The 13,178-nt window shown below is 41.4% G+C and overlaps 1 protein-coding gene across 2 annotated transcripts in view; it reads right to left on the bottom strand.

The window, feature by feature from the left end:
• The window catches only part of TEN1 (TEN1 subunit of CST complex), a 24,001-nt gene extending 10,862 nt beyond the window's left edge, over positions 1 to 13,139 (bottom strand). Inside the window, exons 1-3 of one of the 2 annotated variants that reach the window (XM_049859436.1) lie at positions 12,879 to 13,139; positions 8,910 to 9,005; positions 2,071 to 2,168 (exon numbers count right to left, since the gene is read on the bottom strand). In XM_049859436.1, the coding sequence (XP_049715393.1) occupies positions 2,071 to 2,162 (92 nt within the window). In that variant the 5' untranslated portion in view covers positions 2,163 to 2,168; positions 8,910 to 9,005; positions 12,879 to 13,139. The remainder of the gene's footprint in view (positions 1 to 2,070; positions 2,169 to 8,909; positions 9,006 to 12,878) is intronic. The other variant, XM_049859437.1, reaches the window with a different exon arrangement.
• Positions 13,140 to 13,178: the final 39 nt, after the last annotated feature.

Genomic DNA, 13,178 nt, shown 5'->3' with positions numbered 1-13,178 from the left:
ATGTAAGTTTTTGTGTGGACATATGTTTTCATTTCTCTTGGGTAAATACTTAGGAGTGGGATTGCTAGGTCATATGGTAACTGTCTGTTTAACTCTAAAAAAAACTTCCAAATTGTTTTTCAAAATAGTTGTGCCGTTTTACACTCCCACTAGCGATGTATGAAGGTTCCAGTTGCTCCACAATCTTTGTCAACACTTGGTATTGTCAGTCTTTTTTATTTTAGCTATTCTAGTGGGTGTGTGATGGTATCTCATTGTGGTTTTTAGATTTCCCTAACGAGTAATGATGCTGGACAAATTCTCATGTGTTTATTTGTTATATGTACATTTTCTTTGGCAGTATCTGTTAAAATCTTTTGCCCACTTTTAAATTGTTTTTCTTGTTATTGAAGTATAAGAGTTCTTTGTGCACTGTAGATACAAGTCAAATGTTTTCTCCTAACTCGTGGCTTGCCTTTTAATTTTCTTAATGATATCTTTTAACGAGTAGAAATTTTAAATTTTGTTGAAGTCCAGTTTATTCATTTTTTTTTTCGTGGTTATTGCTTTCTGTGTCTTATCTAAGAAATCTTTGCATACCCGAAGGTTATTAAGATTTTATCCTGTTTTCTTCTAGCCATTTTATAGATTTAGCTTATACATACATCTGTGATCCTGTTCAAAATTTTTTGGTGAGGTGTGAGGTAGGGATCAAGGTTTTTGCCCCCTACACCATAAGTATATACAATAGTTTCAGCACCATTTGTTGAAATGACTATTCTTTTCCCACTGAATTACACTGATATTTTTGTCAAAAATCAATAGAAGAAAGGTAAATAAATAATGGTATATCTGCACAAATAAAGCGCACCTATTAAAAGTGATGATATAGACCTACATATTTAGCATGGAACTAGGTCTACGATATACAGTTAAATAAATAAATAAATAAATGGTACAAAATGGTAAGACAATTGTTGTTGTTGTGTGCCACTGAGCTGATTCCAACTCATAGCAACCCTATGGGACAGTTGAACTGTCCCATAGGGTTTCCAAGGCTGTAATCGTTACAGAAGCAGATTGCCACACGTTTCTCCCAAAGAGTGGCTGGTGGATTCAAACCAACAACCTCTCAATTAGCAGCTGAGTGCTTAACCACTATGCCATCAGGGCTCCTTAATAAGACAATATGATCAAAAAATTTAACATAGGTTAGAATATCTCTATGTTATGTACTTATATGTAGTAGCCAGTCCCCAAGACAGCCCCCAGTGATTCTCTTCCCCTGGTATTCACATCCTTGTATAATGCCTACCACAATGAATAGGGTGAACCTGTGTAATCAACAGGATATTGCAGAAATGACAGAGGACAGTTTCAAGACTAGGTCATAAAAGACATAGTGGCTTTCACTTTGTTCTTTCTCTTGGATCACTTGCTCTGGGGAAAGCTACAATATTATGAGGCCCTGTGGTGCAATCCACATCGTGAAGAACTGAGGCCTCTTGGTAATAACTGGCATAAACCTGCCAAACACATGATTGAGTCACTTTATAAACAGACCCTCCAGTCTCAGTCAAACCTTTAGAAGCTGGCAGCCCCAGATGACATCTTGACTGCAACCTCATGAGTGAACCTGAGCCAGAACCACCCTGCCAAACAACCTCCAAATTCCTGACCCACAGCAAAGATGAGATAATAAACATTCATTGTCATTTTAAGCCACTAAGTTTGGGGGTAATTTGTTATACCGCAATAAACAACAAACATAGTATATATGTCTATGCATATATTGTATGTATACACAACCACCCACATGTGCATATATACATACATATACACATGAAAAAGTCTGTAAAGATAATCACCAAAAGGTTAGCAGTGATTGGATAGTGGGATTAGAGGTGATTTTTGCTTTCTTTCTTTGCACCTTTATGGATGGTCCACATTTTTTACAATGAATACACAGTAATTGTTCAGCCTTTTTTAAATAATTAGACAAAATTATAATAAAACTATTTTAACTGTTTTTTGGGGTGGAGAAAGCCACTTAAACGTCCCCTCACCATGTGGGAAAACCACGATTCTCACCTGCCAAATGTTCTCAGTGAGCCCCCATCAGGAACTTGGCCACCACTGACCTCCCAGGGGAAGTAATAGATCCCAGGTTCAGGCAGCATCATTGGCTCCTGTAATCAAAGAGTTGAGATGGATTTTTAAAGACTCCTGATAACCTGTGAAGACCACATGACCTTGGAGATTAGCAGATCACTGAGACCAGCAGCATCTAAAAGCCTAATTCTAGCAGGTGGCTTTTTACAGTAAAATAATATTTTAATTGGAACACAGCCATACTCATTTGTTTATGTATTGTCTATGGCTGTTTTTGCACTATGGTGGCAAAGTTGAGTACTTGAGACAGAAACCATATGGCCTGCAAGCTTAAAACTATTTACTATGTGCCCTTTACAGACCCCTGCTCTAGAGGGCTGGGGACGGAATGGGCTCCACGGGGACTGGAGTGGGAACAACACTTCTCAATGTAGATTTTACATCTTGTTTTGGGCTCAGAAGCCTTAGGGAAGGTTCACTCTTTGAGGTGAGGAAGAACATTCCAACCAAGACGCCTCATCCTTTGGCTGACCGTCCTCTGCGCAGGAAGAGGCACCTCAAGGCCTGACAGGAGGAGACGCAATGCGAACAGAAAGGCACTGGTAGGGCCACTGTCTACTGACCCACATGATCAAAAGCAGAAAAACAAACAAGTGTTTTTGAAACAGAGCCTGTTCGCTGGGATGAATGACCCCTCAAAGAAGAAAAAAAGGACACGTGGCTATTTTCTAACCAAAACCAAACCAGTTGTCAGCAACTCGATTCCAACTTGTGGCAACCATGGATCACCAGGCCTTTCTTCTGAGAAGGTTCTGGGTAGGTTCCGACCAACCTGTTGGTTAGTGGTCAAATACTTAACTGGTTGTACCATCCAAGGGCTCCTCTAACAATTAACAACCATACACTGAACAGCCCCTTGCCACAAAGCAGAGTACACTGAAGCTGCCCAGAAGGGTGGTTCCTACCACTCTCTTAGGGACACCTGGCTTTTTTGTGTCTGTATGTGTGCTTTAGGTGAAAGTTTACAGAGCAGACTAGTTTCTCATTAGACAATGAATACACATGTTGTTTTGTGACACTGGTTGCCAACCCCGTGACCTGTGAACACTCACCCCTAGGTTACCCATTTCCATTCGTGCAGCTTCCTGTCTGCTCCTGCTTTCTCGTCTCGCCCCTGGGCTGGTGTGCCCAGTTCCTAGTCTCGTATACATGGTTGTTATTGTTTGGTTTATAGACCTGTCTAATCTTTGGCTGAAAGGTGAACCTCAGGAGTGACTTCAGTACTGAGATAAAAGGGTATCTGGGGGCACCTGCCATTTTTAATGAAATAAAACATAACTAACATACCAGAGAAAGGACCTACATAAAGAATCTCTGTAGAAGTCCCTCCCTTTTTTGTAATACCCCCAAATACTGTCTCACCATATCAGTTTTCCTATACTAGATCTTCTTTAAAATACTAGAGAACTGGGGTTTGGGGAAAATTGTTCAATGAAGAAAGAAACCTGGAAGTGATAACCTTCAGCCACTCCTGGAAAGGATAAACAAGTGGAGATATGAAGAAAGATAAATGGTGATTAGATAACCCTAAGTAAGATCCTCCTAGAAAGAGATGACACAGCTTTAGTCCCCAAGTTTACTATAACCTAGAATCTCAAACAATTGGTTGCCGTGTCCTCTAGCAAAGAAGTCATTGAGCAGTGCTGCAGGTCCATGTATGGTGGCCATTCCAAGAAGGAGTGCGAGAACAGGCCTGGCTTGTGCAGCTCAGGACTGGCTGGCTGAGGCTAAGCTGCCGCCCTTCTCTCAAAGCTATCCTGTACTGCTGTGACCAGGGAGAGGAGCTGTTTCTGGCACCAGAATTGAGACAGCCCCCTAGTCATTTCTGGCATGACAGAGAAGAAATAAACAAAGAAATTAAATCAATGCAGTGGTTCCTGTTTCGGATCATGGGGGCAATCCCATTCAGTTGAACAAAAAGCTAAAGCTTTAGAATCTTTTTTTAAAAGTAATTTTGCTTCCCTCAAGTGCCATCTATATTAGAAGTTAAGCTATAAGTAATTACCATGCTCTTATTTTTATTTTTTAAATTATCATACAATAAACTCCTTGCTGTTGAGTTCATTCTGACTTACAGCAACCCTTTATGGAAGCAGACTACCACATCTTTCTCCTGCGAAGTGGCTGGTGGGTTCAAATTGCCAACCTTTCAGTTAGCAGCCTAATGCTTAACCACTGCACCACATGAAAAAAACCCAAACCCATTGCCATGGAGCCGATTCTAACTCACAGTGACCCTACAGGACAGAGTTGAACTGCCCCACAGGGTTTCCAAGGAGCAGCTGGTTGATCTGAACTGCCAACCTTTTGGTTAGCAGTCAAGCTCTTAACCACAGCACCACCAGGGCTCCTTTATCACATAATAGAATTAACTTTTTGGGTTGTGTACATTTTTATGAATTCTAACCTTATTAATTCCTTGTTAGCCTATATTGCTAAAGGCTAACAATGAATCTTTAACATTAAAACAAGTTATACCACATGTTTTCAGCTACGACCTCAAAAGGTCCCATCATACGGGAATTACCACAAATTTTAAATATAATCTCAAATAAATAAATGCCAAAGTAACCAAATAAAAGGATCATTTTTAATCCTTTAAAAAGTTTTGCAATCAACAGAGTGAAAATGAATTCAGGGAAGAATCATCAATGAATGTTAGAAATACTGGGTAAAAACTTGATGAGGAATAGGATATTTACATGGTCTCAACATACATGCCCACAGATTACTTATTAATTATAAAGGGAAAAACGGTGCATTTCCCAGTGGAGAAACCTACTGAACATGACCTTCCGGTATCTCCACTGAGAAGGACACATCACTTCTGTGGTATTCCTGCCAAAAATGCATCATCTCTCCAGATAAGTAAAGGACTATTGAAGAAGAAGAATAAAGTAGGAGGACTCACACTACCTGACTTCAGAACTATATACAGCTATAGTAGTCAGAACAGCCTGGCACTGGTACAATGACAGACACGTTGACCGATGGAATAGAATTGAGAACCCATATGTAAATCCATCCACCTATGGTCACCTGATCTTTGAAAAAGACCCAAAGTCCATCAAATGGGGAAAAGACAGTCTTTTTAACAAATGGTGCTGGCAAAACTGGATGTCTGCCTGCAAAAAAATGAAACAGGACCCCTACCTCACAGCATACACAAAAAGTAATTCAAAATGGATGAAAGACCTAAATATAAAACCAAAAACTATAAAGATCACAGAAGAAAAAATAAGGTCAATGCTAGAGGCCCTAATACATGGCATTAACAGGATATAAACCATAACTAAGGATACACAAACACCAGAATATAAGCTAGATAACTGAGATCTTCTAAAAATTAGACACGGTCATCAAAAGACTTTATCAAAAGAGTACTTTATCAAAAGACTAAAAAGAGAAACTACAGACTGGGGAAAAATTTTTGGCTATGACAAATCTGACAAAGGTCTAATCTTTAAAATCTCCAGGGAAATACCACACAGCTACAACAAAAAGACAGATAATCCAATTAAAAAATGGGCAAATGATATGAACAGACACTTCACTGAAGAAAACACTGAAGTGGCTGACAGATACATGAGGAAATGCTCAAGATCACTAGCGATTAGAGAAATGCAAATCAAAACCACAATGTCACCCTGTCATTACTGGCACAAATCAAAACATCAGAAAATAAATGTTGGAGAGGCTGCAGGGAGACTGGAACTCTTAAACACTGCTGGTGGGAATCTAATTTGGTTCAGCCATCTTGGAAAACGATACGCTGCTTCCTTAAAAAGCTAAAAATAGAAATACCATATAATCCAGCAATTCCACTCCTAGGAATGTACAAAGAGCCATCACACAAATAAACATATGCATACCCTTGTTCGTTACAACATTGTTCACAATAGCAAAAAGATGAAAACAGCCTAGGTGACCATCAACAGATGAATGGATAAACAAACTATGGTACAAACATACAATGGAATACTATGCAACAATAAAGAATGATGACAAATCTGTGAAGCACCTCACAACATGGATGAATCTGGAGGGTAGTATGCTTAGTAAAATAAGTCAATCACAAAAGGACAAATATTATATGAGACCACTACTATAAAAACTCATGAAAAGGTTTACACACAAAAACAAACAGTCTTTGATGGTTACGAAGGAGGGGAGGGTTGGGATAGAAAAACACTAAATAGACAACAGATAAGTGGTAACTCTGGTAAAGGGTAAAACAGTACACAATATTGGGGAAGCCAGCACAATTTGTCCAAGGCAAGGTCATGGAAGGTCCATAGACACATCCAAATTACCGGAGGGACCAATTTTCTGGGCTGAGGGCTGTGGGGACCATGGTTTCAGGGAACATCTAGCTCGATTGGTATAACATATTTTATAAAGAATATGTTCTACATTCTACTTTGGTGAGTAGCGTCTGGGGTCTTAAAAGCTTGTAAACAGCCATCTTAGATACTCGACTGGCTTTACCCCATCTGGAGCAAGGGAGAATGAAGGAAACCAAATACAAAAGGGGAAGATTAGCCCAAAGGACTAATGGACCACAACTACCACAGCCTCCACCAGACTGAGTCCAGCACAACTAGATGGTGCCTGGCTACCACCACAGACTGCTCTGACAGGGATCACAATAGAGGGTCCTGGACAGAGCTGGATAAAAATGTAAAACAAAATTCTAACTCACACACATAAAAAACAGACCAGACTTGCTGGTTTGATAGAGACTGGAAAAACCCAGAGAATATGGCCCCTGGACACTCTTACAGCTCAGTAATGAAGTCACTCCTGAGGTTCACCCTTCAGCCAAAGATTAGACAGGCCCATAAAACAAAAGTAGACCAAATGGGCACACCAGCCCAGGGATAAGGATGAGAAGGCAGAAGGGGACAGGAAAGCTGGTAATGGGGAACCCAAGGTCGAGAGGGAGAGAATGTTGACATGTCATGGGGTTGGCAACTGTCATGGATTGAATCGTGTCCCCCAAAAACATGTGTATCAATTTGGCTAGGCCGTGATTCCCAGTATTGTGTGATTCCCAGTATTGTGTGATTATCCACCATTTTGTCATCTGATGTGATTTTCCTATGTGTTGTAAATCCTATCACTATGATGTTAATGAGATGGATTAGTGGCAGTTATGTTGATGAGACCTACAAGATTAGATTGTATCTTAAGCTAATCTCTTCTGAGATATAAGAGAGAAAGGAGCAGAGAGACATGGGTACCTCATACCACCAAGAAAGCAGCTCCAGGAGCAGAGTGTGTCCTTTGGACATGAGGTTCCTGCTCGGAGAAGCTCCTAGACCAAGGGAAGATTGATGACAAGGACCTTCCTCCAGAAGCAACAGAGAGAAAGCCTTCCCCTAGAGCTGGTGCTCTGAATTTGGACTTCTAGCCTCCTAAACTGTGAGAGAGTAAATTTCTCTTCATTAAAGCCATCCACTTGTGGTATTTCTGTTACAGCAGCACTAGATAACCAAGACAGCAACCAATGTCACAAAACAGTATGTGTACTGTTTAATGAGAAAATAGTTAGCTTTGTAAACCTTCATCTAAAGTACAATAAAAATTTTTTTAACGCATAGTCTGCATATAATTATGAAGAAACAACTGATCAATCCAAATTAAGGGACATGCTAAAAAGCTGATGCACTTTAAAAGTGTCAAAATCATGGAAAACAATCTGTTAAGACAAAGAAGAGACTAAAGCAAAACTAAATGTAACTCATGATCCCATACTGGATACTAGATTGAGGGAAAAGATTGTGATAAAGAAATTAATGCACAATTGGCAAATGATGAAAAGATCTGTAGATTAGCCGATAGTATTGTCGCAGTGTTAAATTTCTTTAATTTGATAATTGAACTGTATATAAGAGAATGTCCTTGTTTTTAGGAAATACACTTAAGCATTTAAGGGAAAGGGGCATGACTTCTGCAATGTGCTCTCAAATGGTTCAGGAAAAAAAGCCAATATACAGGGTTGACCGGCATGAGACAAAGTAAATGCAGCAAAAGGTTAACAATTGGGGGATCTGGGTGAAAGGTGTACAGATTTCTTGTTCTAGTCTGCCAATTCTTGTGTAAAATTGAAATTATTTCAAAACAAGAAGAAAAAACTCCCTAAGTCCAGGTCTTTGTCTGAGCCTATTCTACTTAATGCTGAGTATACCCATCGTTATTAGATTTGAGAGCAACTGATTTTCAAGAATGTTGGAACTAGAAAAGTCTTTGTCAATTAGCCATTCGTTAATTCAATAAAGATTTGTTGAGCATCTTCTTTGGGAAAGGCACTGGGCACTGTGCCAGGAGGGGGGAATTAACAAGACCCCATCTCTACTTATAACCCAACCCACTGCCATTGACTTGATTCCAACTCATAGTGACCCTATAGGACAGAGTAGAACTGCCCCATAAGGTTTTCAAGGAGCAGCTGGTGGATTTGAACTGCTGACCTTTTCGTCGGCAGCAGAAGGCTTAACCACTGTACCATCTCTACTTATGAAGGGTCCCAAACTGACACCTTAACATAACAAATGAGGACCCGGAGGCTTGAGTTGTCACAGTTAAAGGCAGAGCCAAAACTAGAGCCAAGTATTAAAAAATATGTTCCTGTAGAGCTCATACTCCATTTAGCTTTGGAATGTGTTGTTTTATTTCATATGATAAGAATGCTCATTTGAGATTTAGCAACAGTGGAGGGTGGGGGGGCGAAGTGCAGTGGGAGGTCCCAAACATACCTAGAGTCACCTCAGGAGCACGGGTGCTGTCTGTAAATGCCACTATTGGTGTTTCTGATGATGGTCTCTCCTTTTATCAGTCTTATTGCCAAACCACTAAAACAATATTGACACAAAGGAAATATTTACTGCAGGGAGAAATCACTTTAAAAAAAAAAAAAAAAAAGGCAGGAGAAGCTATGCTACACCAAATGAAAAAACCAAACCCATTGCCATCGGCTTGATTCTGACTCATAGTGACTTCATAGGACAAAGTAGCACTGTGCCAAAGGGTTTCCAAGGAGTGGCTGATAGATTTGAACTGCCAGTCTTTTGGTTAGCAGCCAAGCTCATAACCACTGTGCCACCAAGGCTTTCCTATGCTACACACATATTTTTAATGACATCATCCACTTTTAAATCATTGACTTTTATCAAAGGCATTGAGAAGTGGGAGTATGAAACCTACACCCTATTCCCAGCTCAGTCACTTAATAGCTATGAAATTACCCTACCTCTCTGGGACTCAGGTTCTTCTTTTACAAACTAAAGGTGCTAGTTCAAGACAGAGAATTTGACACATTGAATTGTCTACTTCTCTCTATCTCCAAGATCGCAACCCAAGCTTCATCATCTCTTCCCCTGAATTAGGGCAACAGCTTAGTAACTGGTCTCCTTATTTCCAGTCTCACCCCCTCTATATTCCTTTTTTTTTTTTGTAACAACCACAGTGACAGTTTAAAATGGAAAATATGTCATAGGAGGTATTTTTGGCAAAAATTCAAATCTATAATAAAGACTCTAGATCTAACCAATAGCTTATGGAAAATACAGAAAGAGGAACATGTTAAGGATACCACCCAAAACCAAACCAAACCCAATGCCGTCGAGTCAATTCCAACTCATAGCGACCCTATAGGACAGAGTAGAACTGCCCCATAGAGTTTCCAAGGAGCGCCTAGTGGATTCTAACTGCTGACCTTCTGGTTAGCAGATGTAGCTCTTAACCACTACGCCACCAGGGTTTCCAAGGACACCACAGAGAAGGTAAAATCCAAATGTGCGAAATTCCACAGGAAAATGATCTAGTTTCTTCAACAAATAAATTGGAGAAAAAAATATATAGGGGAAATCTATACATTAAAAGAAGCTTAAAATTTGTATCAACTCCCTGAGGGACCAAGTTACTGGGCTTAGGGCTGGAGACCATGGTCTTGGGGGATATCTAGCTCAATTGGCATAACACAGTTTATAAAGAAAATGTTCTACATCCAACTGTGGTGAGTAGTGTCTGGGATCTTAGAAGACTGTGAGCGGCCATCTAAGGTACATTTACTGGTCCCATCCTGGCTGGAGCAAAGGAGAATGAAGAAAGCCAAAGACATAAGGGAAAGATTAGTCCAAAGGCTTAATGGACCACAACTACACAGCCTCCACCAGACTGAGCCCAGAATAACTAGATGGTGCCCAGCTACCACCACTGACTGCTCTGACAGGGGTCATAATAGAGGGTCCAGGACAGAGCGGGAGAAAAATGTAGAACAAAATTCAAATTCACACACACACACACAAAAACCCTGGTTGGTCTGACAGACTAGAGAAACTCCAAGAGTATGGCCCCCAGACATTCTTTTAACGCAGTACAGAAGTCACTCCTGAGGTTCACCCCTCAGCCAAAGACTAGACAGGTGTTTAGGGCAAACAATAATACACGTGAGGAATGTGCTTCGTAGTTCGATCACATATATGAAACTAAATGGGCACACTAGCCCAAAAACAAAGACAAGAAGGCAGGAAGTGACCGGAAAACTAGACAAATGGAAACAGAATGCAGGGTGGAGAAGGGGAGAGAGCTGACACATTGCAGGGTTGGCGACCAATGTCACAAAACAATTTGTGTATTAATTGTTTAATGAGAAACTAATTTGCTCTGTAAGCTTTCACCTAAACCACAATTAAAAAAAAAAAGATACATATCAATGGCAATGCGTGGACCTTGTTTGGGTCCTGATTTGAACAAATCAACGGTAGAACAACTTTTCAATGAAACAATTGGGGAAACTCAAATATGGACTGAATTCCATGATGATATTAAGAAATTTCTGCTAACATTTCCAGGCGTCATTATGGTCTTTTGATTATGTTAAAGGTATTTTAAAGATGCATAATGAAAGTATTTATGGATGGTATGATATGGGTTTGCTTAAAGTTAATGCTGTGGGTGGGTGGGTGGATGTATAGCTGATAATTGCTGGTGTTGCGTGATGAGTACGTTGGGGCTCATTGCATTATTCGCTCTACCTTTTACACTGTTGAAATATTTCAAAACGAAGTGTTTAAAATTATAAATCAGATCACCTATTTCCCTGCTTATAATTTAATAAAAGCTTCTTCGCATTATACCTATTAAAACCCACTGTGTTTACCGTGGCCCACAACACCATGTAGGGTCTGCCCTTGCTTCCTGTCATTTTACTTTATCCTCACCTGAAGACCTGTACAGTTCCTTTCCCTCAGGCTTGGACAGTCTTCCCCTAGACCTTCACGTGGTTGGTTTGTTCACAATCAAGTCAAACACCTTTTCCTCAGCAAGGCCTTGCTTCTCTACCCCACCTAAAATGTCATTCTCCACCATGCCCTTACCTTTATTTATTTTCCCTTACCTTGATTTATTTTCTTTATAGCATTGTGATAAATAATACACAGTGTGATTCGTTTTCTTGTTTAATGTCTACGTCTCCCACTAGACTATCAGCTCTATGAGGGCAGGGATTCTGACTTATTCCCACTTTATCCTCTGTGCCTAACACACCGTCTGTCATTGCAGTGCTTAGTTAAGTTTTTATTGAATGGATGAATGGATTCATGAACAAGAGAGAAACAAAAGTGTCTACCCCTACACTCAGCCTAGACAGGAAGAATCAAAATCACATCAGACCCTATGTTAACGTGACTTCACTGTTGCTCTGCCTTCATTTGCATTTCTCTGTTCTTCCTGGACTGTCCTGCTCAAGCAAACGGGCAGCATCAGTAAGGGCCTTGTTGAGTATTGAAGCCTGAGACAAATACTGATCCTGTCTTACTAAAAAATTTGGTATTTTGCTCACCGTGGATTGTTTTTGCATTTTTTATTTTTACAATGTTGCCTTGAAATACTATTTATCTTGATTCTTTTTTTTTTTTTGGCACTCCCTTAAATTTTGAGCCCGAGGTGGATGTCTCACTCACCTCACCCTATCCCGGCACTGGGTTTACTAAAAACCGATGCCAATCAAACGGAGGACTAAGCATTTAGTTTAAAAAACCGGGAATTTAGTACATTGACTAAAGTTACAAAGGCAAATGAGGGAGGGCTAAAGAAGGGATTAGTGTGCTGTATCTTTATTATCGTGGCATGAAGGGAAAAGATAAAACTAACAAATCGAAAGAGAGCATATAAGCATATTGTTTATCAATTACTGAGCAACTGGTTAAAAACGGCTGCCTCTGAGGATGAGGCACTGTAGGTTTTCATTGCAAACCCTCCTGTACTGAGTTTTTTAAAATACTGGATCTTATTACTTTGATGATAACGATGATAATCGTGAAAGCAAACGAAAACGTCTGGATTCCAAGACCTTTAAACACACTTCTCGCTCAGTCACATTCTAAGTCCACGCCCATCCCAAAAACAGGGGGGAGCGCCACAATCCCACACCCAGGTCCCCACAGCCAATGCCCCTAGGAGGAGGAGTGCCAGTATCTTAACAGTTAACTGGAGCCTGTCTCCATTGAGCCTCTGTCCCCGTCCCTTTTTTTCCAGTCTAGTAGGGTTTGGGGGAATTCCACGACCGCCCCATGCAATTCCGCAAAGCCCGGAGGCTCACCACCCCCAAGTCCTTCAATGTCCTTTCCCGTCTCATTTCCGGGGGAGGGGCGGGGCGAGAGAGTCCCAGAGCGCAGGCGCAGCCCTCCCACCCTCGCCCCGCCCCTCCCCGGCATCCCGCCAACCTGGTCCTGGCGTCGCCGGCCGACCGGCCTCCCGACCTGGTTTTCCGCCCCGCGCGGTCACGTGACGAGGGAGGGGCGGGATACCCGCAGCGCCCGGCTTCCCTGTGCCCCCCACCCCTTGCCCGGCAATTTCTTGACCCCGCTCCTGGGTCCTCCCCGCAGGCGGCCGCTCGGAGGCCTCCGTTGGCCAAGAGCAGAGGATTGGCCGGCCGCGGGCCACGGCGCCGACGTCGGACCGCGTCCGCCTCGGCCGGTCACGCGCCGAGGCCCCGGTGAAGGAGAAGGGGCGGGCCGGGCCGG

Source organism: Elephas maximus, chromosome 19 (assembly GCF_024166365.1).
Source record: "Elephas maximus indicus isolate mEleMax1 chromosome 19, mEleMax1 primary haplotype, whole genome shotgun sequence".
NCBI lineage: Eukaryota > Metazoa > Chordata > Mammalia > Proboscidea > Elephantidae > Elephas > Elephas maximus.
This window is presented reverse-complemented; position numbering and strand designations above follow the sequence as displayed.